This window comes from Leptonychotes weddellii, chromosome 8 (assembly GCF_054177405.1).
Source record: "Leptonychotes weddellii isolate Sample4059 chromosome 8, ASM5417740v2, whole genome shotgun sequence".
NCBI classification, from domain to species: domain Eukaryota; kingdom Metazoa; phylum Chordata; class Mammalia; order Carnivora; family Phocidae; genus Leptonychotes; species Leptonychotes weddellii.
The window spans coordinates 66,096,704-66,121,058 of NC_138376.1; the positions used below are offsets into that span (position 1 = coordinate 66,096,704).

The window sequence follows — 24,355 nt, forward strand, 5'->3', positions numbered from 1 at the left end:
ACCTGAAAGATGGGAACTGAGACATCTAAGGAGGCAAGTCTTTCAGAAGAATACATTATCTATTTCGCTGAATCCCACTAGAGTCTACATAAAGAAAACTAAATAAAACTTTGATTAAAGTTTTTAAATTAAAATAGAACCTCCAGGATAAGGCCTAAATCGTAAGTATCAGCTGGAGAACTTCCCACAAGTGTGTTTCTTTTTTTTAAGATTTTATTTATTTATTTGACAGAGAGAGAGAGTGAGAGCAGGAACACAAGCAGGGGGAGTGGGAGAGGGAGAGGGAGAAGCAGGCTTCCCGCCGAGCAGGGAGCCCAATGCGGGGCTCGATCCCAGGACCCTGGGATCATGACCTGAGCCGAAGTCAGACCCTTAATGACTGAGCCACCCAGGCGCCCCACACAAATGTGTTTCTGAGACTAAATAATTCCTTACAATTTTTTCTCGTGCGTAAAATTGGTCTCCCTTGACGTTGAAAAGGTGGCGCCTCCTGAGAGGTTAGAAGCTGGCTATTGAAAGCCAAAGAGCCAAACTGCCATTGTGGTTAATGACCTGCCTTTCCGCCCCTGCTTCAGGAGTCAGGGGACCTCCAGGTTAAGGGCAGAGCGCGGGCGCAGGGGGGCTGCCAGGGCCTTACCGGAGGCTGTAGAGAACTTTCCCGTCCGGCTGGACCCGCAGCATGACGTTGTCCGTGGTGGTGTCGTGGATGAAGGAGCGCTTGGAGTGCACGAAAAACATGTCGGGGACCCAGATCTTCTTCACTAGCCGGCCGTCAAACGTCATGCTGAGGTTGTTGGTGCTCGGGAAGGACAGCCTCTCGTCCTTCCAGTAGTGCCTCAGGTAGAGGGTCATCGTGAAGTCCTGGAGGGGAGGGGGAGAGAGGGGAACCCCACGCACTGACCCTACTGGGTGTCTGCAGGACCCGGGGCGCCCCGTGGAGCCATCACCTGGCTGGGAATGAAACCGCAGAGTCGAGGTCTTGCAGCCGGTCCCTGGGGTTTGCTGCAGTAGGAGGAGGACTGCAGGGGAGGGACTCAGCCAGAGACTTCTAGCAGAACCCGTTTCCGCAGCCCATCCCCCGGCATCTGCCCCCACACTGGCAACATACTGCGGCCAGCACTGCTGACCCTCAACGTGCTGGGGGGACGGGGTGGGTGGGAAGGGCTAGATAAGCACCCCAGCTCCTTGGGCCCTCAGCTGGGATAACCCGGAGTGTGTTCTTCGCTGACTCTCGGAGCTCCCCCAGTGGGACTGAGATTCACAGTGGTAACTGGTTTGAAGGCAGAGGCCTTTTCCTTTCTCCCCATCCCTGTCTCACCTCCCCCCACTCTCCTCATGTTTCCGGGGATCACCTCCCAAATAAACTACTTGTGCTGGAATGTTTCTCTCAAGTCTGCTTTTTGGAGAACCCAAACTAAGATAAGGCTGTAAACAGTCCTGTAAGTCGAGGAGTTGTAGAACTTTCCATTTTCCCACCTAAACCCACTAACAAGGGAAAAAAGGGACCCCTTTCAGCTGTTCCGCATTTCCATATCCAGATACAGGATCTCCAGCTGTAGAACATCTGGTCATTGACAGCTGCAACCTTGGACCCTACTGTTTATGTGGAGAGCCTTTGCCTAGAGAGCACATGCCCGTGGCAAGAGCCTAGGCACTGGAGGGAGATCAACTTTGCCATCCAGCTCTGTCTCATACCAATTGGGTGGCTTTTGGCAAGAGTCTTAACCTTCCTGAGCCACCTATAAAATGAGTATGGGCATTCCCATGGCCCGGGGAGTTGTGAGACCCAGTGAATTCGGGTGTGTGGACGTCCTGGCCCAGCACAGGCCCCGTGTGAATCCACCTGCCCACAGCCCCAGCAACAGAAGCGCTTACCATGTCGACCTCTGAGATACTGTCCAAGCTCTCCACCTGCACATCCACACCGACAGGAATGGCCGGACCTGCAAACGGGGCGTGGCAAGAATATTTATTCTTTTTACTTGAATTTTTACTACAGGCATGAGGAGCGTTCCCCCTGGAACCCGTTTCCTCAGCTTCCTGCCAGATTTGAAGGTTTGGCGTCCCCACATGTCAAGCTGAAGCGAAGCCAGAAATCAAAGGGTTGAATCATGGGCTGGCTCCCTGGAATATTCCAACAAAGGTTGCTGTTGTTTTGTTTTGTTTTTTAAAGCTTTTGTCTGAATCATTCAGGTGATTCTGAAACGATGAGCTTCCTCTGAAGCTTTCTTCTTTGGTTACACATGCTCATTGAAAGGTACAGTGAAGACCTAGCTCAAAGTTGGGTCTAATCTAAGGATTTACTCCCTAGCACGAGGTCGTCTACTTTATTCTTTATGTTTGCCTCCTGATTTTGTCATGGAAGCCAATGTCTCTGTCTGGCCATGAGAAAGGCACTGCTTGGTAAATAGGCACCCAGAACCAAAGCCACATTCAGGTCGTTTGCCAAGCCCACAGATCTGCATCTTTGCCACATGATGGAGTCGCTCCCAAGGGGGACATGATGCACCAGGGTGGCCTTGGAACATTAGAATTTTTTTTTTTTTGGCATTTCTAGGCCATGAAAACGTAATATTCATCAAGAGAAGGAAAGCATTATAAAGGGAATAGATTGTTGCCCCTTTCTCTCCCTGGATGTGGGGCAGGCTTGGAGCACACCTGGATTATCATGGATGGAGGTAAGTTTAGATCCAACAGCGGCAGGTTATGGATTGGATAGAGACCCCCTTCTAGAACCTGTTTATTCTTTGGGTGAAGGTGGCTGGGAGAAATAAAAAACTGAGAACAATTTCTAAAATAAATATTTTATTCCAGGAAGAAACCCATATGGATGAAAACCCTATTTGACACTGAAGGGGTTGAAATCCACCAGCTGCAGGCTAAGCTTCAAAGGGCTGTGACAGCCCTCTGCACTAGATCATTATTTTCTCAAGCTATTTTCATTTAATTAAACCCAGCAGACCACACTCTGCCCTCAGATTGACACCCACAGTCCCGTCTGCCAGCTCCCAGATGAGCACGAATTTAGTCGAAGGTTGTTATTTTTGAGCATTTTCAGGAGGCAGCTTTGGGCTGCAGCTGCCTGGTCTTCCCCTGGCCCGGCCCACAGCCAGCTGGCCTCACCGGTCCCCAGCCTTCCTGACGGAGCAGCGGCCGGACAACAGCTCAGCTAGGTAGCCTGAGAATGTGCTTAGCAGAGCTCACGGCAGGGCTGGGCAGCGGTGATGCTCAGAAGATGCTGCGGGCTCCGTCTCGGCCTCCAAGCACAATGGAGGCAGACCTGATTGGGGGAGAGCAAAGCAGGGTGGTCCCTTGGTTTGACTTCTACCCGTGGACAGGTGGACAGACCCCACCATGAGTGCATGTCTCCTACCTCCGAAGCCGGGCCTCATGCTGAAATCATGGTCGTCTATCCTCAGAAGCTGCTCTGACTTGGTCAGTGGCGATTTGGTGATATCAGGGCTTCGCTTCAGAATTGGGCTGCCAAGCGGGGAGAAACAGGTTCATCACAGATTCCAGTCAAGACAGATAAAAAAAAAATTTGCAGTCAGATTTGATCGTGACAGGTTCGATGGGATGTGTTATTTCTTCTTTTAAGCTATTGGATATTCTCTCTTCTTCTCTCCAGCTTTCTGGATAAATGAGCTGACCCAGAAGGTCCAAGGCTGTGGCTTAGAATCATACCTGAGGAACTTTAAAAATAACAATGCCTAGGCCCCACCTCAGAGATTTGGATTTAGGTGCTCTGGGAATGGGGCCTGACAATTGGTATTTTTAAAAGCTTCCCAGATGATTTTTTTTATTTATTTTTTTAAAGATTTTTATTTATTTATTTGAGAGAGAGAGGTAGCAAAAGAGAGAGAGCATGAGCCGGGGGTGGGGGAAGATGGAGAAGCAGGCTCCCCGACAAGCAGGGAGCCCGATATGGGACTCAATCCCAGGATCCTGGGATCATAACCTGAGCCAAAGGCAGATGTTTAACTGACTGAGCCACCCAGGTGCCCAAAAGCTTCCCGGATTATTTTATTTTATTTTTAAAGATTTTATTCATTTATTTGTCAGAGAGAGAGAGCACAAGCAGGGGGAGCGGCAGGCAGAGGGAGAAGCAGGCTCCCCACTGAGCAGGGAGCTCGATGCGGGACTCGATCCCAGGACCCTGGGATCATGACCTGAGCTGAAGGCAGATGATTAACCGACTGAGCCACGCAGGCATCCCTTCCCAGATGATTTTAATGTGTAGCTAAGGCCGAGAACTGCTGGTCCTGGCCTTATTAAGAAGTCTAAACTCCCCCAAAGCGTTTTGGCCATTCTGAGAGAGTTTGAGCTGGAGGGGAGAGGCAGTGGGTGTGGGCAGAACTTGGTACCCTTGACCTCTATTGGCCCATTCTGCCCTTGGAGATGCCCACCATCCTTGTTCCATAGGAGGCAGCCTCTTGTTCTTCCCTTGCTGAATTACACTGATGGCTGTTTTTATTTATTTTTTATTTTTTCTGAATAGGTAATCTATTTACAGGGTTGGACAATTTTAGAAAAGGAAATGCAGTAAAAAGTTGACATCTTATCTCTGTTTCCATCTTTCCCATTCTCCCATCCACAAGTTCCTCTCTGAATGATTTGTCTCTGTCCGGAGTTTCTTATAGGTACAAGTAAATACAAATATATGCTCTTAGTTCTCCCCTTTTTAAAATCCAAAGTTAACATATTATATAAACTCTTCTGCTTTTTCTTCTTTTATTTAAATATACTTCGGATTTTTTCCATATCTAAATACCTCAAGCCTCGGGGCGCCTGGGTGGCTCAGTTGGTTAAGCGACTGCCTTCGGCTCAGGTCATGATCCTGGAGTCCCAGGATCGAGTCCCGCATCGGGCTCCCTGCTCGGCAGGGAGTCTGCTTCTCCCTCTGACCCTCCTCCCTCTCATGCTCTCTGTCTCTCATTCTCTCTCAAATAAATAAAATCTTTAAAAAAAAATAAATAAATACCTCAAGCTTCTTATTCTGCTTTACACTGTGTAGTGTTCCAGTACATGGATGCACCATAACTCATGTGACCATCCTCTATTGGTGGATATTTGGGTTGTTTCTAGTCTCCTGCTATTACAAACAAGGCTTCAATGGCCTTGAACAGTCTTCATTCACCCATCAGCACCATCTCTAGAATCCAAAGAAATCATTGACTACCTTCCCGGCTCCTCCTTATGCTAACACCAGCCGTGCGTTCTCTTCAGGCTACCACCACACCCACCTCCTTTCCCCTGGAGGCAGTGGTTCCCGAACTTTGGCATGCATCAGCATCTCCTGGTGGGTTTGTTCAAACCTAGGTTCCCGAACCTCCCCTTTCCTCTGATGTTTCTGATTCAGTAGGTCTGGGCTGAGGCTCAAGAATCTGCACCTCTAAGACATTCCCAGATGCCACCAATGCCACTGCTCTGGCGACAACACTTTGAGAGTCACTGCCCTGGTTCATTTTATCCTCGGTATGCATGGTTTCCTCCTTTATAATGACCTCAGTCCACCTTTAAGTCCTTTGCTATCTTCTTTCTTGAAGAAAACTTTCATCATTGTGGGGGAAAACAGTGGCTGAGAGACGGAGAAACTCTGACGCTGCCTACTCAGTGCGTTTAGGCAACGTGTTCCCTGAGACTCGGTTTCCTCAACCACTAGAAGGTAAAGCTCTGCGAGCTGACAAGGGGTGTGAGGAATAAATGAGATAATGTGTGTGGAAGTACTCTTCAGACTCCAAAGGGTTCACAAATGGAAGGAGCCACTGTCATTACTGAGCCAACAAGGATGTTTCCTTCTGAGGTAAGGAAGTGACTGCAAAGGAAGCAGTCCAGGGGAAGAATCGGAACTGTGAGCCAGGACCCAGCTACGCTGCTTATGGATGTAAGGGAGGAAGACGCCGGGAACCTGGAGAGGAGGAAAACCGGTCCCCGTCACCTCCCGCATCCTCTCCCACCCAGCTGGAGCTGGGAGCCCCACCATCTTTTCCTTTCCAGTTCTCCCTTCCTCTGGTCTCCCACCTTCTGCCTCGTGCCCCTTGGCTGGGCAGGGGGGTGGGGGGGGTGGGGGGTGTTGCTGCTGAAAGTCACCACAGTTGAGGTGTGGGGAAGAGACATCTTTAGAATGATGCTCGTGTGTTTATGGCCATGCCTGTGTTACCCGTTGGCATCTTTGTGTACTTCTGGTCGTCGTCTGTCTACGATGAACATTAAAAACAAAGGCGCGCTAGAGACAGCCTAGGTACTCAAATCAACAAAGCACCCCTCACCCTTCAGATCTACTTCCAATATAGTCAGAATAAAATGTGAAAGAAAAAAACAAAACTACGAAGCTTCAATGCGCTGATTTAGCCTTTTGATGAGCGTTTTCCCAGTACCCACAGGAGCAGGGATTTGGAGAATTAATTACTTAGAACAACTGGTCTGAGGAGGTCTGCCTTAAAATATCTGCCCCATTAGTTCACCCAGACCAGAAACTGATGCCATTTTTAACTTGGATCTACCATGAAACTGTTACTACAGAGAGTACCACATTTCCAGGTGGCCTGTATCACTCGGGCATCCTTGCTCTCTGGCTTGTGGGTTCAGCCGAATGGGCACTGGCGGGAGATGGCAGAGCAGGGCATTGATTCCTCATTCTCTCACTGCTTCAATGCCAGGAACTAGCAATTGGTTGCTCTGTGATTACAGATAATCACTGTATCTTCAATAGGCTCCAATAATACTATTTCCCCTCCAGGACTGTGGGTAGTCATGGCTTCCTGCTGGTCCTCGTCCTTGAGGACATTGGCATGCCTGCTTCGTTCCCTGAACCGTCAGCTCTATGAGTAGTCCCTTCATTCAATTATTGGGTAAGCCCTTTTGAGGGCAATGCTGTTTTCTGCGAGAACTCGACTGATGCACACACATCAGGACTGTTGCGTAGGGATTATGTCATCTGTAGCAAAGTGGGGCAGAAGCAGGAGCTCGGCAGGAGTGGGGAAGAGCTAAGATTGCAGGGAGCGCTGTCTTTGGGCGACAGGCCATGGCAACTGATGGTCAGCACGGGTAGGGTGAGATCACAGGCCACCAAGGGCAGAGTCTTCTTTATCTTTAGCACCTTGTACAGTGCTGGGCCCCTGTGGGCTCTCAACACATGTTAGTGGAATGAAGGAAGCAATCAGCCCCCTTGATCGGCATCTGAAAAGGGAAGCAGGAGGAATCGAAAGAAGGGCTTGGGATGGGAATTGAGCTTGACCCAGTTCTTGCTTTGGCTTTGGGCCAGCCTGAAACAGATATGAGCTCTGAAATGCCATTGCCTCTCCCATCGTGAAGCTTAGATTCTAGCCTAGAAAAGACTGATAAATAGGATCCTTAAAGTCTTTCTCACTGATGTTGTTTAATATTTTTAAATAACTTCTTTTTTTTGCTTATATGCCCATGTTAAATTTGTAAAATGGATTTAAACATAAAGGAGAAAATAAAAACCACTCAGAAATAATCTCTGCCATCTGCATATACCCTTATCCTCCAAGAGAGAGAGAGGAGACACTGTAACTTGCTTTTAAACTCAAGTTACAGTATATCGTGATATATTTTACATGGCATTGGCATCTTTTTACCAGCCAGGAGTATGATTATTAATTTTTTTAAGTAGGCCCTACTCAATGTGGGGCTCGAACTCACAACCCCCCAGATCAAGGGTTGCATGCTCTACTGACTGAGCCAGCCAGGTGCCCCTGATTGTTAATCTTGAAATGAAGTATGACACACAGCAAATGATAGGAATAATGAACACTGCTTGGGTCGTTACTATCTGCCAGGTACTATGCTAACTTATATTACATGTACTAACTTGGCTTAGTCCTCATAACAACCCTATGTGGTAGGCTTTATCATTATCCCCATTTTATACATAAGGAAACTAAGACAAAGGGGGTCTGAATAACTTGTAAATATGATGGATTCAGGAGTCAAATCCAGACGGTCTGGCTCCATAATTGGAAGCAAGGTTGGCTCTGGTGTCTCGTTGGAAGATTTGGCTCCCATTGCTTGGAATTTGGGTTAGATGTAGAAGGCCCAAGCTGATCTTTCCCCTCACATAGAAGCTAGCATGGACCCTACACAAAACTGATGGCCACTTATTTATTGAATGAGCCCCTGAGAAGTTATGAAGAAAATATAGACATGTCCCAAGTTACAATGATATAGGATGACATTTGAGACACCTTTTTGGACTGAACAGAGGGTGTACATTTTTTGAACCACCCACGTCCATCCTAGCCTCTTGGACAGAATAAAAAGTTCTGACCTATGGTACATCTTGATGTTTTCTTGTTATAGTTCTTGGTCAGCTTGTAGGTGGGTGATGTTTTCCTGAAGCACATCTCAGAACTCTCTCAGAGGTTGGATAGAGCAGGGATGGGAACCTGTGATGAGCAAGGGGTCTGCTGGAAGTCTCCCTCTTTTAGCTGATAGCAGAGCACCTGATAAGTTCTACTTCACTTTGCTGATTTTGTTATCTCTGAGAAGATAGAGAACTTAATTTTGATAACAAAGGAATTTTTTCAACCAATTAATGAAAACAATCTTGTTTTCATGGCATTAGTAATAGTCACGTATACATAAAGGTTCCTTCTCAGCTTCAGGTCCCACTTGGTCCCCCACTTGTTGCAGTTGCCCATTACACCTCTATGCTTTTGCTCCTGCTATCCCATTTGTCTGGAAATCTTTGCCACATTCTTCATACTTCTTACCTAGGCAATGCCTTGCACTCCCAGATCAAATATCACCTCCTCCTAGAAGAATTTCTAGGTTTCCCCCCTTCCCACCAAAGTCAGCACTTCTCCTCTCCTCTCCACATGCACCAGCCCGTGTGGCGGAGGGCTTTCTGACCACTTCATGCACTTCACTGTGAATTCTATCAGGGAGGGACTCTATCTCATATACTTCTGTAGCCCCAGCTCCTCACCGTGTGCAGAACTCAGATTTCACAAAAATACGTACAAAATATGGAAGGAGAAGCACAAACCCAAAGGTACATTCCAAAGAGTCAAATGGTCCTGTGAGAAATGTGCCAAGGAGGTCAAGGCTTAAATGAGGTGATACTCAAGGAAGCTGCTAAAGACAAGCAGCTTTCCTTAAAGTTGTATTCTGAGCCGGGAGAGTGTGCAGACGGAAATATGCTGCTGGGAGGAGAGGGGCAATGTTAGCCAACGATTAAGATAAGGCTGAGACCCTGCTAGCAGAATCCAATCTCTGTCAAAGAAACTGGCCTCTGCATTGGGAAGGGGGCAGTGAATGAGTTGCTGCTCAGCATAGTGAAAATGTTGGCATGAGATCACCTAACTCAGGGTTTCTCAGCCCGACTGCACTTTGGGGTCACCCGAGATGCTTAAAACCTCCCAAGCCACACCCCACACCGGGGGTGGGACCCAGCCATCAAGAGCTTTCAAACCTTCTTGGCCAATGTTGAAAACCACTGTTCTAATTTTTGGTTAAATGGAACTCAAGCCTACAGATCCAGATGAATCACAGCTCAGGAAACTTAAGGATTCTGAAGCAGAGAAAATCTGGAAAATAAGAGAGAGGCCAGAGAACTGGAGACGAGAAAATGCTTTCTTGAGATTGACAAAGAAGAAAAAATGGTATCGTGAAAGCTGCTGAATTAAGCTCCAGGATGATTCCTGGCCATGCGCTAGAACTTTGATTACACAGACACCTTAGGAACTTACTGTGTCTCATCATGTCGATAGCATGAAACCAGTGAGAGCTCAGACAGAGCAAGACAGCCTACACTGATCGCCTTTCCCTGGGGCGGGCCTCTAGTTGGCAGATCCTGGGAGTGTCCCCGGATGGTGTGCATGGTGTCACTGTCCCCCAAGCAGAGATGAGCCCTAAGGAGTGCCTGGTGGGATGAGGGTGTGCACATCACAAGATGGCATAGCGAGGCCCAGGGTGTTTAGGGGTTTATTGAGCTTTATGGTAGTCAAAGCACTTTCCCGTACTTCGGCTCACACAGTCCTTAAAATAACCCTGAGGTGACAGAGCTAACTGACTCCACTCTACGGAAGAAACAGACTTGAGGATGTCCAGTGACTTGTCACAAGTCATGGAGTATGTGGCAACTCCAGGTCATAAAGCCAGGCCTCCTTACTGTCTGGAGCCAGTCTTCCTGCCACCATCCCATCGAGCTTAGAGCTTCAGTGGTGGGTTCTTGGGGTTGCCTATCACTGTTCCTGCCGAAGCCAGAACGTCAAAGGAAATTCTCATGGACACACATCCAGGGCTCCATCTTACCTTATGGGAACGTACATTTAGGGCGATGATGGCAAGCCGAGTAAGGGTTTGGGAGTGGGTGCTTAGCTGGCTGTTTCACATGGGTGGACGGGGAACACTTCCCTGGAAGTGACAATCAGGCAGAGGCCTGAGAAGACGAGGGAACCACCTGCTGAGGCTAGGAAAGAGTGCTCCCGGCAGAGGCCGGCAGGGCCAGGGGCCAGGAGGTGGGGCCGCTCAGGGTGCGGCAGGAGCGGCGAGCAGGCCCGTGTGGCAACGGGAGGGAGGTCAGGAGGGAGACGTAGGCCAGACCAGCTGAGCTTGCTCTGCTGCTCACCTAAGACTGAGCACGGGGCTCCTCTCCAGTGCGCACCGTGAGTCAGGCCGCTGTCATACTTTGTACACATTGCTCTTTGAGGCAATGACCTGGTAGAGCAGGAAGGACACCAGCCAGTGAGGAAGCCGGCATACTGTCTCAAGCCCCAGCTTTCCTGGCTGATGAGAGAACACAACACGTTTCTGCTTTCTTTTATTTTTTTTTAAGATTTTGTTTATTTATTTGACAGAGAGAGAGCATAAGGATGGGGAGCGGCAGGCAGAGGGAGACAGCAAAGCAGGCTCCCTGATGAGCAGGGAGCCCGATGCGGGGCTCGATCCCAGGACTCTGGGATCATGATCTGAGCCGAAGGCTGTCGCTTAACCGTCTGAGCCACCCAGGTGCCCCAACACATTTCTGCTTTCTGTCTGTTTCTGATTACTCTGCTGTGAAATAAGGGGCTGGGCTGTGGGGGAGCTTGGAGACCTTTCAAGCGGATTCCAGAAGGCATCACCCCTAAGGTACTAGAGGTACCTTATAGCTCTGGCCCTATGGGTGGGTGGCCGTGTGGGAAGGATCAGTCCACTGGCAGAGCTCCACAAATGTGGTTTTGGTTTCCTCCAGACTCACCAGCGCAGGGTGTGTGTGAGTGAGTGTATGTGCATGTGTGCATTTAATTTTTATTTATCTAATAAGGATGTTACTGTAATGTTATTTATATTATATTTATATTATATTTATTGAATTGCTGTAGAGGTTGTGCATTTTTCCACATAGTGAATAAGTATTCTGTATTTTCCCTTGGGTGTAAATAGTTCATTTCTTTTGATTTCTTACTAAGTTGGATTTTTGAATAAGTAACCAATAATCTGCTTTTCAAACCACAATGCTGGGTTTGGTTTGTATGTAATGGGTATGTAATGGGTAATTTTATGTGTCAACTTCACTAGGCCATGGTACCCACTTTTTGGTTAAACACCAGCCTGTTTAAACAAGATGTTGCTGCAAGGGGTTTTTTTTGTTTTGTTTGTTCGTTTGTTTTTGCTTTTATTGAGAGAGGGAGCAGCAGGGGGAGGGGCGCAGGGAGAGAGAGAGGAAGAATCTTTTTTTTTTTTTTTTAAGATTTTATTTATTTATTTGACAGAGAGAGAGACAGTGAGAGAGGGAACACAAGCAGGGGGAGTGGGAGAGGGAGAAGCAGGCTTCCCACAGAGCTGGGAGCCCGATGTGGGGCTCGATCCCAGGACCCTGGGATCATGACCTGAGCCGAAGGCAGCCGCTTAACCGACTGAGCCATCCAGGTGCCCCGAGAGAGGAAGAATCTTAAGCAGGTTCCATGCCCAACGTGGAGCCCAGTGTGGGCTCAATCTCATGACACTGAGATCATGACCTGAGCCAAAATCAAGAGTCGGATGCTTAACCCACTGAGCCACCCATGTGCCCTGAAGTGAGGTATTTTTAAAGATGTGATTAACATTTACATCAGTAGGGTGCCTGGGTGGCTCAGTCATTAAGCATCTGCCTTCGGCTCAGGTCATGATCCCAGGGTCTCGGGATCGAGTCCCACATCAGGCTCCTTGCTCAGTGGGGAGTCCAGTTCTCCCTCTCCCTCTGCCCCTGTTTGTGTCCCCTCTCTCGCTGTGTCTCTCTCTGTCAAATAAATAAATAAAATCTTAAAAAAAAACCCCAAAAAACATTTACATCAGTAGACTTTAAGCAAAGCAGATTGCTCTTCATGGTGTGGGTGGGTCTCATCCAATCAATTGAAGGCCTTAAGAGAAAAGGCTGAGATCCTCTGAGGATGAGGGAATTCTGCCATCAGACTGCCTTCAGACTTGAGTCACAGCCTCAACTCCTGTTGCTGTATAATAAATCTTCTTCCCTCCTCTCTCTCCATACATGTATATTACACTACATCTGTGTCACACAATGTATCTATGTAATCCCGCATTTACAGATAGATAGATACATATTACATGCATACTAGTGGTTCTGTTCCTCTGTAGAGAACCTGACTAACACAGGGTGTGAACACTCCTTGACGCCAGAGGCCAGTGCACCTGTGGGAGACCTGAGCTGCCTGGGATGAAAAGACAGCGGGGGTTGTGTGTGGTGTGGGTGGGACCAGTCCAGCTACAATGTGGCTTCTGATCTTACCTCCAAGTCCTAGCTCGGGCTCATCTGATCAAGCTTTCTTCCTGCCACCGTGACTGACCCCTGTTCCCACCAACCTGGCAGGTCCGTCGCACAAAGACTTAGGATGCTATCAGCCTTGGTGGAGGCAAATGGGCACAGCAAGAGCATGTTTGTCCCCTTACTTCTCAGGTAAAATCTCAGCCTAGATCATGTCTTTTATCTTGTACATATGTCCCAACATAAATTCCCTTTGCCTTCCCATTTGAAGACACTGGATTACTTTCTTTTAATTTAAAGCTCTGATTTTTTTCCCACCTCTTCTCTTTATCAGAATTCTCACTTTGTATTTTTCCCATTTATTATAGCTCTTTAACTATTTTCTATACACTATTTTCTCACATGTAGAAATCTGTCTCTAATTCCAATGCTACCCCCTTTATGAGCAACCTTTGTTTACTGATCATATTCTATTCACTATATACCTATGTGCCTTTGAACACTTTAGACTCTCGGTAAATGTCTTTTGAGCTCCCATCACTAACTAAATATACCAGCTGTTAAAAAACCAAAACCAAAAAAACAAGCAAACAAAGACTATGTTTGTCAAGGAGATAGCCCGCAACATATTTTGGTAAGTGAAATTACTGAATGAACTTCCCTACCTTCTCCCACCTTCTGCCCTCTCACCTGGAAATGAAACAGGACCAGGCCCAGAAGAGTGGGTAGTAAAAACCCACAGGGAGGCCTGATGTCACAGTAATCACAAGTCACAATCACTTATTTGAAGTTAGGTTTTCTCAAGGAGGCAGCTTACAGTATGGGGAGGGGCTCACATTTGGCACCAGTCAGACTTCAGTGTGATTCCCAGGGTGGCCCCAAACTAGCCGTAAACCTTGGGCAGGTTACTTGATCTTTCTGTGCCTCCGTTTTCTGTAAAATGGGGAAATGATACTAACTTTATAAGACTGCTATGAGGATTAAGCAAGAAAATGTTTGAACCACATAAAATGGCTGACATTCAACTGGTTTTGACCTAGAAAAACATTTTCATGTGGTTCAACCTGAATCTTACACCCATCAATATAATGTCCTGTTTTCCCTTTGTGATGGTGAGGGGTGGGTCCTGGACATAAAGAAATGAGAGGTGTGGAATTCTGAGGGGAGGTTGCATGACCTTGGCATAAGTTTTGTGTATTTTGGGGCCCATTTCTTCTCATCTTTAAATGAAGGGATTTCTAAGGTCCTTGAAATTCTGACATGCTGTAAAAATTATTTGATTAATGTCTGTCACCCCCACTAAACTGTCAGCATCTCAAGGGATCGCCATTGTCTCCCAAGCCCTGGGTGCAGCACCTGGAACATCATGTAGTGAAGCCATATTTGTTGGATGAATAAAGTATAGGAATAGCAAGAGTTAGGACTCATTTATTTATGCTTAACATTTCTTGAGTATCTATCATGTATCAGATATTGTACTTGAACTTGGGGTGACAAGGACAAAGGTACAAGTTGAGCCCTTGTTATGGACTGGACTGTGCGCCCCTGATTCATATGTTAAAGCCCTAACTCCCAGTGTGACTGTTTTTGGTGATCGGTTGTTAAGGAGGTAATTAAGGCTAAATGAGATCATAAGAATGGGGCTCTGATCCAATAGGACTGGTGTCCTTACAAGAAGAGGAAGAGACACCAGAGAAGCCTCCTCCATCCCTCTTGGCAAGCACCTAGGAAAGGCCATGTGAGGACACAGCAAGAAGGGGGCTGTCCACAAGTCAGGAAGAGAGACTTCACCAGAAACCAAATTTGCCGGCACCTTGATCATGGACTTCTAGCCTCCAGACCTGTGAGAGAATCACTGTCTGTTGCTTAAGCCACCCAGTCTGTGGTGATTTGTTATGGCAGCCTGAGCAGACTAATACAGCCCTCAAGGAGCTCATAGTCTAGAAGCTGTGGCAGATGAGGAGTGAGCGCTAATGCTGAGAGATTGGTCCTCTGAGATGGGATGGATTGGGGCTGTGGAAGCTCAGAAGTAAGTTGCCCAGTTGAGACTGAGAGACAGGGGTGGAAGGGGGCCAACGAAGGCTCCTCAGAGAAGGTGTTGTCTCTGGTAAGCACTGGAGCAGCAAAAGAAATGAGTAGGAGAAAGAGGAAAGGGAAGGGTGTCATGAGCATGGGGAGCAGCATAAGTACAGGCCGCGGGAAACCGTCAGGTTGAGTGGCAGGTCATAACTGGACAAGAACCAGCAGCCCAAAGAAGAGGGTCAAAAGCTCAAGCAAACCATCTGGAGAATGAAGGGACAAGATGAGGAGAGAACGCGACTTACTCACTTAGGAGAAAATCAACTTCCAAGATACTTAGGGCAGCCAGAGACCCAGTCCATAATCCAATGGCTTGTGCTTTGTCAGGACAGGGATTTGACAGCAAGTGTCTCATGCATCATCAACATCATCGTCATCGCCTTTCTCCCACCTTCCCCCTTTAGCCTGTGAACCCGCTGGGTCTCTGCTGACCCGAGAGCTCTTGCCCGGCTCTCTCTCTCACTCTCACCAGTCACTGCCTTTCCATTCACAGCTGGGTTTCTCCTACGAGTTACCTATACTCACCCCCTCCTCTCCCCGCTCTTCAACCCACTGTCACTCTTCTCTTCTCTGAGGTCCTCAGTGGCTCTTAGCCACTGTATCTTTGTGTGATCTGACCTTATTATTCACTCCCTCCCTCTGGAAACCCTTGACACTTTGCTGGAATGCCTCTCTAGTCTGTAAGCCTCTTGAGGGCAAAACCTGTATTTGATTTAGTCATTGATGAAGTACCCATTGCCGGGGTGGTGCCGGCCCTCTAACAAGCATTTGACAACTTTCGAATAAATGACTCTCTTGGCATCTTTGACACCTCTCTATTCCAGTCATACACCTATTTCTCTGGTCCTTCTTTTCCAGCGTCCTTCACCGAGGAAGGCTTCTTCCTCCATCCTCTCCTTAAATGTTGCTCTTCCCTAAGGTTCTGTCCTTGATCCTACTCTTCTTTCATGTGACAGGCCGTCTTTGGGCCACCTCATCCACCACCACTTATGAGGACTCCGATTAAATCTACATCTCCAAGCCTGATTTCCCTCCTGACCCAGTACACTTCCAGGAGTCTATCCTAATTAAGAAATCAGTATGTAGGGGTGCCTGGCTGGCTCCATTAGTAGAGCATGTGACTCTTGACAGGGTTGTGAGTTCAAGCCCCACGTTGGGCGTAGAGCTTATTTAAAAAAAGAAAATCCTGTATGTAGACAACCATTCTCATGCACAAAGATATTCATGTGCAATATTTACAATAACAAAGGAAGCAACTAAATGTCCATAATACAGAGGAAACTGTTTAAATGGTGGTAAATTATGCATTATTATGCATTATAATGCAGTCATTCAAATGATAATTATGTAGACTATAAATAAGTAAACTTGCAGACAAAATCATATTAAATAAATTAAAGCTACAAATGTAACTATATGTATAGAATAAACCCAAACTAGTTAATACTCAGTATGTGCTTAGAAAAAAAAGGAGTGGAAGAATACACAACAATGTTAACAATGTTAACACCCATAAATTTCTGGGTTTGGGGATGTTTTTAATGTTTTTAAAACATTTTTCCCATTTTTAAAAATGTTAAATAATAGTCATATATGACTTTCATAATAAAAAAAATGAAAGTACTTTTAAGTAATTTTTTAATTTAATTTTTTAAAGATTTACTTATTTATTTATTTCAGAGAGAGAGAGCCGGGGGGAGGGGCACAGAGGGAGAGGGAGAGAATCTTTAAGCAGACTCCTCTCTGAGTGTGGAGCCCAACATGGAGATCGATCCCCCTTGGCTGATCCCATGACCCTGAGATCACGACCTGAGCCAAAACCAAGAGTCAGATGCTTAACCGACTGCCCCACCCAGGTGCCCCAAATGATGTTTTTAAAGAAAATCTATTTTATTCTCTGGGACTGCTCTTCCTCATTGGTATTCACCAATAGGTCGCCACTCCAACTCCAGGTTAGGAGAGATGCTGGGAAGTTTTTGATGACAACCAATAGGGTTTGTCGCTGTGGTTGCTTTTAATCCTCATGAGCACATTTGGTTCAGATAAGCTCTATGGCAGTACTCCTCCACAAATTCCCCTGTTCGCCCAAGCAACTTCTGACTCTGACAGAACCAGGGCGTGTGGTTTATACACAGCAGTCTCTCTCCGTGCCCAGGACTTCCCACGATCCCCAGATATTTCAGCTCCTGGTTTTGTGATGTTGTTAAAACATCCTAGAACGAGTGCCGTGCGCCGTCACTGGGCTGTCCGGGAGCCCATGTGTGGAGGGCCCTCAAAACCCAGGAGGGGGACACTGAAGAGTCAGACCCCCAGCCCCGTCACTAGCCCCGATCTGCAGAAAGCTGCATTTCCGTTCGCACTAATGGATATTTCTGACGTCTGTTCATATTTACATCCAGAGATAATGAGACCTGAAGCTTAATTTGGACCTAACGCTGATAAAGAACTGAGAGTCAAGAATGCGCTTACTGTCTCCCTTTCCTCATCGGTAAAGAGAGAGAGCTGGTTCAGGTTTCCTCTGTTTCACTGATGAACGTGCGGCAAGCAGGTGTGCGGCTGTGACGGCCATCAGTTAATGACCGGTGCTGCGCTCAGAGCCGCCTGAGTGAGTCCAGGTGCCGAGGGGCCGTCCGCCTGTGCCCCAGCTGCCACCTCGGACGCTGTCACGGCCAGGGCGGCACGCACCGTGGGCAACGGGTGAGCAGCTGGCCTGCAGGCAGGTCCATCCCTGCACCCTCCCCACTTGCTAGTAGGGGACAATCTAATGATCCGTCCAGCCATACAGCTTGAAGAAAGCCGCCTCGTTTTCTTTTAAAAGACATTGTAAGGGACCCACAAATCTAGCAGAAATAATTAGAACTAACAAAATCATTCTCACTAATCAGAGACCCCATTGGCTATTTGAGAATTTGCAGATTTGTCCCAACCTAGGATGCGGACATCCAATAACTGCCCTTAATTTTTTAAAACAAGGTGCATATATTTTTTTTTTTTTCCAGAGTCTATCTTTCGCCAGGACAATTCATAAGAGATTTAGGAATATACAATGATAGCACTGTATCTGATCTAGCATCATTAAAAAACAACAACGTAATTCTAACTTCCTAAAAGACAGGGAGCAGGAGAACAAAGGGAAAAGGTGGGGAAAGGCATACACATAAAACATGATATGCTGGAAATGCCTCCGGAGCAATATACCTTAAGCTCTATCCCCGGAAGTCCACTCACCTGCCTTTCTTAGACATCTCTTGTACTTCTCTTCCTCGCCAGTGCACTCTGCTTTCAGTGGCCCAAACCCATCCCCACCACAAAAGGAAGACGCCAACTTTCATATTCTGGACAGCCAACGTGGGTTTCCAAATGCGAACGGTTCTCTCAAGAAATAGCAAAAAGGAAAAGGATGTTCTTTTTCTCTCTTAAGACATTATTGGTCTGTTCCTTATTCCAAGGATGTTTACTCATGCAAAAAAAAAAAAAAAAAAAATCAACCCACAGTATGTAATCTGGAGAGCAGGAGAAAGCAATTTCCACTAAACCTATAAATCCTCCTACGTCAGATGTCAGGGATTTTCTGAACTGAGGTTGAAGTCCTGTGTTCCTGTCGAACAATTATTTCGGCTGGTCTAAATTAGTTCATCATCATATGTGGTGAATATATTAGTAAAGGTCTGTATTTTCTGGTCCAATGAATAGAAGGAAAATGGACCAAAGCAATTTCCAAAATGAGAAATGCCAGAGGTACTGAACTGCTTCCCATGCCAAGTTAATGAGCTCCTCCCTGTATCTATTTTAAGCTTTCAGCCATTATTATTTGCTTTAGCTGAGGGCTGGATTTGCACAGCTCCCTGCCCCCACTCCCTTCTATGCTGAATCCACAGAAGCTCAGGGCTTCCTACCTGGGCAGGTTGTCTATATGGCTGAGATTGGGAGGGCTAGTGGGGAAGAGGATTTTTTTTTTTTTTTTAAGATTTTATTTATTTATTTGACAGAGAGAGACACAGCGAGAGAGGGAACACAAGCAGGGGGAGTGGGAGAGGGAGAAGCAGGCTCCCCGCAGAGCAGGGATCCCGATGCGGGACTCGATCCCAGAACCCTGGGATCATGACCTGAGCCGAAGGCAGTCGCTTAACCAACTGAGCCACCCAGGCGCCCGGGAAGAGGATTTTTTGTCTTTGTTTTGAACAGAAAGAACTACATTTCCTTGTCAGCTGTATTATTTGTATTATGAAATTTATCAGACATTTCACATTTAAAAAATACCAGTAATAAATTAGCAATAGCCGTTAAGTCTGCGCTATCTATTGTTGAAAGAATGGGCCCAAAATGGAGTCACTTATGCTCAGCTCCATATCACCAAACCAAGACGTAGTTTCAGCTCCCCCAGAAATGGAATCTTAAACCAGTCAATCAGAAGTCACCTAATTAGCATTAGTTAGTAATCTACCTGATAGACCACTGCCATCCCCTAAAGGAAAGTAACCTTGCAGTAACCAGTCTACTTTTTCGTCTAGTGTAACTTCCTTGTCCCATCCCTTCTGCTTATACAAATCTTTCATTTTATATAGCTCCTCAGAGCTCCTTTCTATCTGCTAGATTGATGTTGCCTGATTGGTGAATCATTGAATAAAGCCAATAAGATCTTCAGAATTTACTCGGTTGAATTGTTTAAATACTGTAGATAGTTATCTTTTTCTTTGATGCTTATTCAAAGACTGCTATAATCAATAGGCCAGAGTTTGTATCTTCAGCAAAGAAGGGCACTCCCAGAACCTTGTGGAAGAAGATAGCACAAGGTCCTTCAAACCATTGACTCTTCAAATCTCGGCAGACATGGCTTGGATAACTTTCAGAGCATATCAGTGGAACTTAGGATTTCCAGGACTCTTTATAGTTGAAAAGCAGACAGTTTCATGAAACTGCTAACCCAACATCCATCAGAATGAGAGTTAATTACATAAGATTGAACAAACTGGTGCAGGAAATTTTATTGAGGTTCTTTGGAATACTGTTGATTTGTTTTAATGTTCTATTTATTGGATGTGTAAGGAAGCTTTTCCTTTTTCTTCTTCTTCTTTTTTTTTTAAAGGTCATAGTTTTTGTTTTTGTTTTGTTTTAAAGATTTTATTTATTTATTTGACAGAGAGATACACAGCGAGAGAGGGAACACAAGCAAGGAGAGTGGGAGAGGGAGAAGCAGGTTTCCCGCTGAGCAGGGAGCCTGATGCTGGGCTTGATCCCAGGACTCTGGGATCATGACCTGAGCCGAAGGCAGACGCTTAACCATCCTGAGCCACCCAGGTGCCCCTCCTTTTTCTTCTTATGCTATATGTAATTCACAATAATTTTGTAAATTCTACTGTTGTAAACTAAAATGAAACATTTAAAAATGATATATGGTTTTTTCTTTTTTTTTTAAAGATTTTATTTATTTATTTGAGAGAGAGATTGAGAGAGAAAGAGAGAGAGAGCACAAGAGCAGGGAGCGGGAGAGGGAGAAGCAGACTCCCCGCTGAGCAGGGAGCCCAATGCGGGACTCGATCCCAGGACTCCAGGATCATGACCTGAGCCGAAGGCAGTCGTTTAACCAACTGAGCCACCGAGGCACCCCTCTCTTTACTTTTCAATATAATTGTTTACATATGTTCAGTAAGAATCTGTCCTCCTTTTTGCCAAGACATAATTGGAAGACTCCATTAGGGGATCAATGCATTGCCTGGAATATTATAGTTGCTGATGCTCAGTTGAACAGATGTGACAAGCCCTTTTAAAGAACAAAATTTGGGGGTCCCTGGCTGGCTCAGGAGATAGAGCATGCAACTCTCGATCTAGGGATTGTAAATATGAGCCCCACGTTGGGTGTAGAAATTACTTAAAAATAAGATCATTAAAAAATTTTTTAAAAGAATAAAGTACAAAGTTTGGCTATAATTATGGAGTCGATGTTTACAAAGTCCTCCCAGGAAAATTGACCTGAACGAGTTTATAGAGTCCAGCCTGATAGGTAATAAGGAAGGTCACTTCAAAGGCAAGCCTTTGGGATATTTTTTTGACACCTCAAGAAGAGAGGAATTTACCCAAATGTAAAGGTACCACAGCTAAAGTCGGGTGAATATCTTGGGACAACAAATAAGATGTGCTTTTCAAAGTCTAGTCTAAGATTCCTTATGAACACTTACAGACAGAAGTTAATTTGGGACCATTCAATACTGTATGACTCTAGATTTCTCAAAGCAGGCTGAAAGGAAGCCTCTCTGATCAATCAACAATTTTGATGCACCTATCTAAGTAATCAGCCAACCCTAATGAGACCAGCTTTTTTTGATGACCAAGAATAATCTTTAAGTTATGTGTGATCACAAGGGGAAGGAAGTCTGCCAGGAGAAACTGTCAGATATTGAAATGGACAAAAGAAATTATTGGGTGTCCTTGCAATAGAATACTAAGCCTTGTCCAGTGGACCCTCCAAGGATTATCTCATCCTCTAAGGATGTGGCCTTTGATTGTCTTTGACCAGACTATTTTACAACTCTGTACAAGTAGACATCAACATGTAGAAAGCTGATAGTAATATATCTTTTCTGTCCATAGCTATGCAAACTATTCTTTTTGTTCAGTACATAAGATAAATCTCTGTAAATCAAATCCTCATATGAACTACTTGTAACATCTTACTAGTCCTCTCGCTAATTAATGAGTTAAATAAAAACTTTGACATGTGTTCATTTTTATAGTTAGATGAGAGTTATGATTAGATCTTCTTATATAAATTATCCTTTAACAGCAGTCAATAAAGATGATGAAAAGAATTCAACATACAGAAATAAAGACAGAATATGTGATGTCTCCAGAAGTCAACGCAAGCCAAACATGATTAGATACTCAATTGATAGTGACTTGCTGACCTGAAGAATCAAAGTGGCAAAGGGGAAAGACCCTGGGGCTGAGTACACAAAAATCTCTAAACCAAGAAGGCATTGAGGGGGCCATTAAATGGCTCTTTGAGGCATATGTTGGAATATTGGAAAATGCATTTCTTTCTCGCTTGGAGGACCCTGGACATAACCAAAGAGAGCAAATCCAGATGGCCTGAAATATGCATTTCCTACCTTCTCTCAGTAGTTTAGCAGAGAGCCGGCTCAACAGGTCTGAGTTAGCTCAATGCAAGGACAGGCTAATGCTAGATGCCCAGCCTTCCCAACAAGGCCACTTGTCCCACCAGGAAGCTCCAACGGCAGAACCCTATGGGAAGGGCCCCTGTCTTGGAGCCCTTTCTGCATTTGGCGGTGGCAACCATACCCAGCCCAAGCACCCTTCGGGGGCAGGGGGGGTCATGAGGGCTCAGAAAGCCATGTGCACTTTGCAACTTCCCGACCTATAAGTGCTCTTACTAAATGTTTTCCCCCCCTTAACACCATGTAACTCTACTGCGGAGAATATCCATGCCATTTTTGCAAGATAAAGACATAGGAGGGTTTTGTAAAGATGACATGTGGCCTGAGAGAACCAGTTGGGGCTAGCATCCAGATTCAGGAAGGCAGAGGAGTTAGAAATCAAGATCCAAAGCTTGAGGACACAGACTGACTTATTCAAGTATGGTATTTCCAGACCAATTTTAAAAACCACTGTTTTTGACCAAATTCTTCTTTTCCTTTATTCACCAGTTTCCTCTCTTTCTACCTTCTTCCTTTTTTTTTTTTTTTAGATTTATTTATTTATTTGAGAAAGAGAAAGTGTGCATGCCGGGGGTGGGGGAGGGGTGGAGAGGCGGAGGAAGAGAGAGAAACTCAAGCAGACTCCCTGCTGAGCGAAGAGCCCAACGTGGGGCTCAATCTCACGATCCTGAGATCATGATCTGAGCCGAGATCAAGAGTCAGACACTCAACCAACTGAGCCACCCAGGCACCCCTCTAACTTCTTTTTTTTTTTTTAATTCCTCACTCATCATGGCCTTCTCTACACCAGTGCAGGACCTCCAGGGTAGTATTCCTTCAGTGGAGAAGGGACCAGGTAGTAGTTGAGGCTAGCTTGCTTTCTCATTGCCACTTCTAGGCTCTTCAAATGTCCCCTTGCCTCCAGCCCTCAGAATAAGCCCAACATTCACTGACCAAGAAGGTCAACTTTAGACACCACACTGCTGGCTGCTCCAAGACAATGGCCCTAGGTCTTCATCAATTTATTTTCAAGTAACTCACTCTAGAACATTCTGTCACATCAGTTTTGCTCTGGCTCTGAACACAGTGCCTAAATGTGGTTTCCTGGCATTGGACTGAAACTTGCCAGGTAGGGAATTAGGGACAAGAGAAAGCAAAGAAAATGAATTGGATGAAACAATGACCAGAAGAGTCATTTTTCAGTTCCTGATGCAGGTACTTATTTACTCACTGTATTGCTCAACCTACAATTTAAACTGTTGTATAATTGAGACATTCAAAGACCAACAGTAAGATAGAATATTGTTCCTTTCTCATATAACAGTTCAGAGGCGAGCAGTCCAGGTTGATGGGGAAGTCTGCTGCATACAATGTCTGTTCCATCTTATTGCCCCTTCTTAGGGTGCAGTCCTTATATGCATGGTTAAAGTTGGGCTGCCCAGGTCATGGGGAGAGGCAAAGAGAAGAAACGAAAGGCAAGCAATTTCCTTTTAAGAAAGTGATATGGGAGCTGAACTCATCACTTCTATTCACATTCTCCTGGCAAGAAGTAGGCCATTTCCCAACTGTGAGGAGTCTGAGACGGGTAGTTTCTTGATGAGTCACCTTATGCCTAGCTAAAACTCCTTCATTATGTGAAAACAGGAGAATACATTTGGGGGAACAATCAGCAGTCTGCCAAACTCTAGTTATTCTCTCCATCCCAGGAGTCAGGTAGCAGTGACTTGAATCCCAACTTTTATTCCTATAAACCCACTTTGTTGGGCTCTTTTTCCCCTTTGCCCCTTCACGTCTGGAGCTAACCACTCCAGATCAGTCAGAGCACCCGAACAAAACAAAGAGGGGACAAAATGTCCCTCAGACCATTAATATCAGGCATGCCAAGAAGGCTGTGGTATTTACAGTAGGCATTGACAGCCATCAGCCCTGTTCTGCATCTGCTATTTTAGTTCAGTGTGATTCCCTGATCTCTAGGGTTTTTTTAGCCCATCTGTAATGTAATGTGTCATTTTCCTGTTGAATTACTAATCCATAAACCAGCTGGTGTTGATGTCACACCGAAACCACTTAAATTACTAAATTATTTAATATGGTGGTGACAAGAGGCTATTTGGAGACTGCCCACCACCTATTTTACAATTTTTATGATTGATGGGATATCTAGATTAATAAGAAGCCTCAGTTAGCTGGATTGAGCTTCCCACTGTCTAGGTCTTTGGATCTGAACAAACCCAGCCAAGAGTTCCACAAGTGCCCCAGCCACAACTACAGTGCCAAGGACCAACAGACCATCAGAATATAATCCTCCAGTAGCGGAGTCAGAATTTTATCCACACATTTTTTCATCATGAGAATCATCGCAAGCTTGGTGCCTGACACTTGGTAGAAATCAATAAATATTTGCTGCATGAGTAGATGT

The 24,355-nt window shown here is 45.7% G+C and overlaps 1 protein-coding gene across 1 annotated transcript in view; it reads right to left on the minus strand.

The window, feature by feature from the left end:
* The window catches only part of GABRR1 (gamma-aminobutyric acid type A receptor subunit rho1), a 35,037-nt gene extending 12,215 nt beyond the window's left edge, over nucleotides 1-22,822 (minus strand). Inside the window, 7 exon segments of the mRNA XM_081829362.1 lie at nucleotides 638-861; nucleotides 1,876-1,943; nucleotides 3,374-3,480; nucleotides 6,152-6,197; nucleotides 15,203-15,207; nucleotides 18,014-18,200; nucleotides 22,756-22,822. Of these exon segments, the coding sequence (XP_081685488.1) occupies nucleotides 638-861; nucleotides 1,876-1,943; nucleotides 3,374-3,480; nucleotides 6,152-6,197; nucleotides 15,203-15,207; nucleotides 18,014-18,200; nucleotides 22,756-22,822 (704 nt within the window).
* Nucleotides 22,823-24,355: the final 1,533 nt, after the last annotated feature.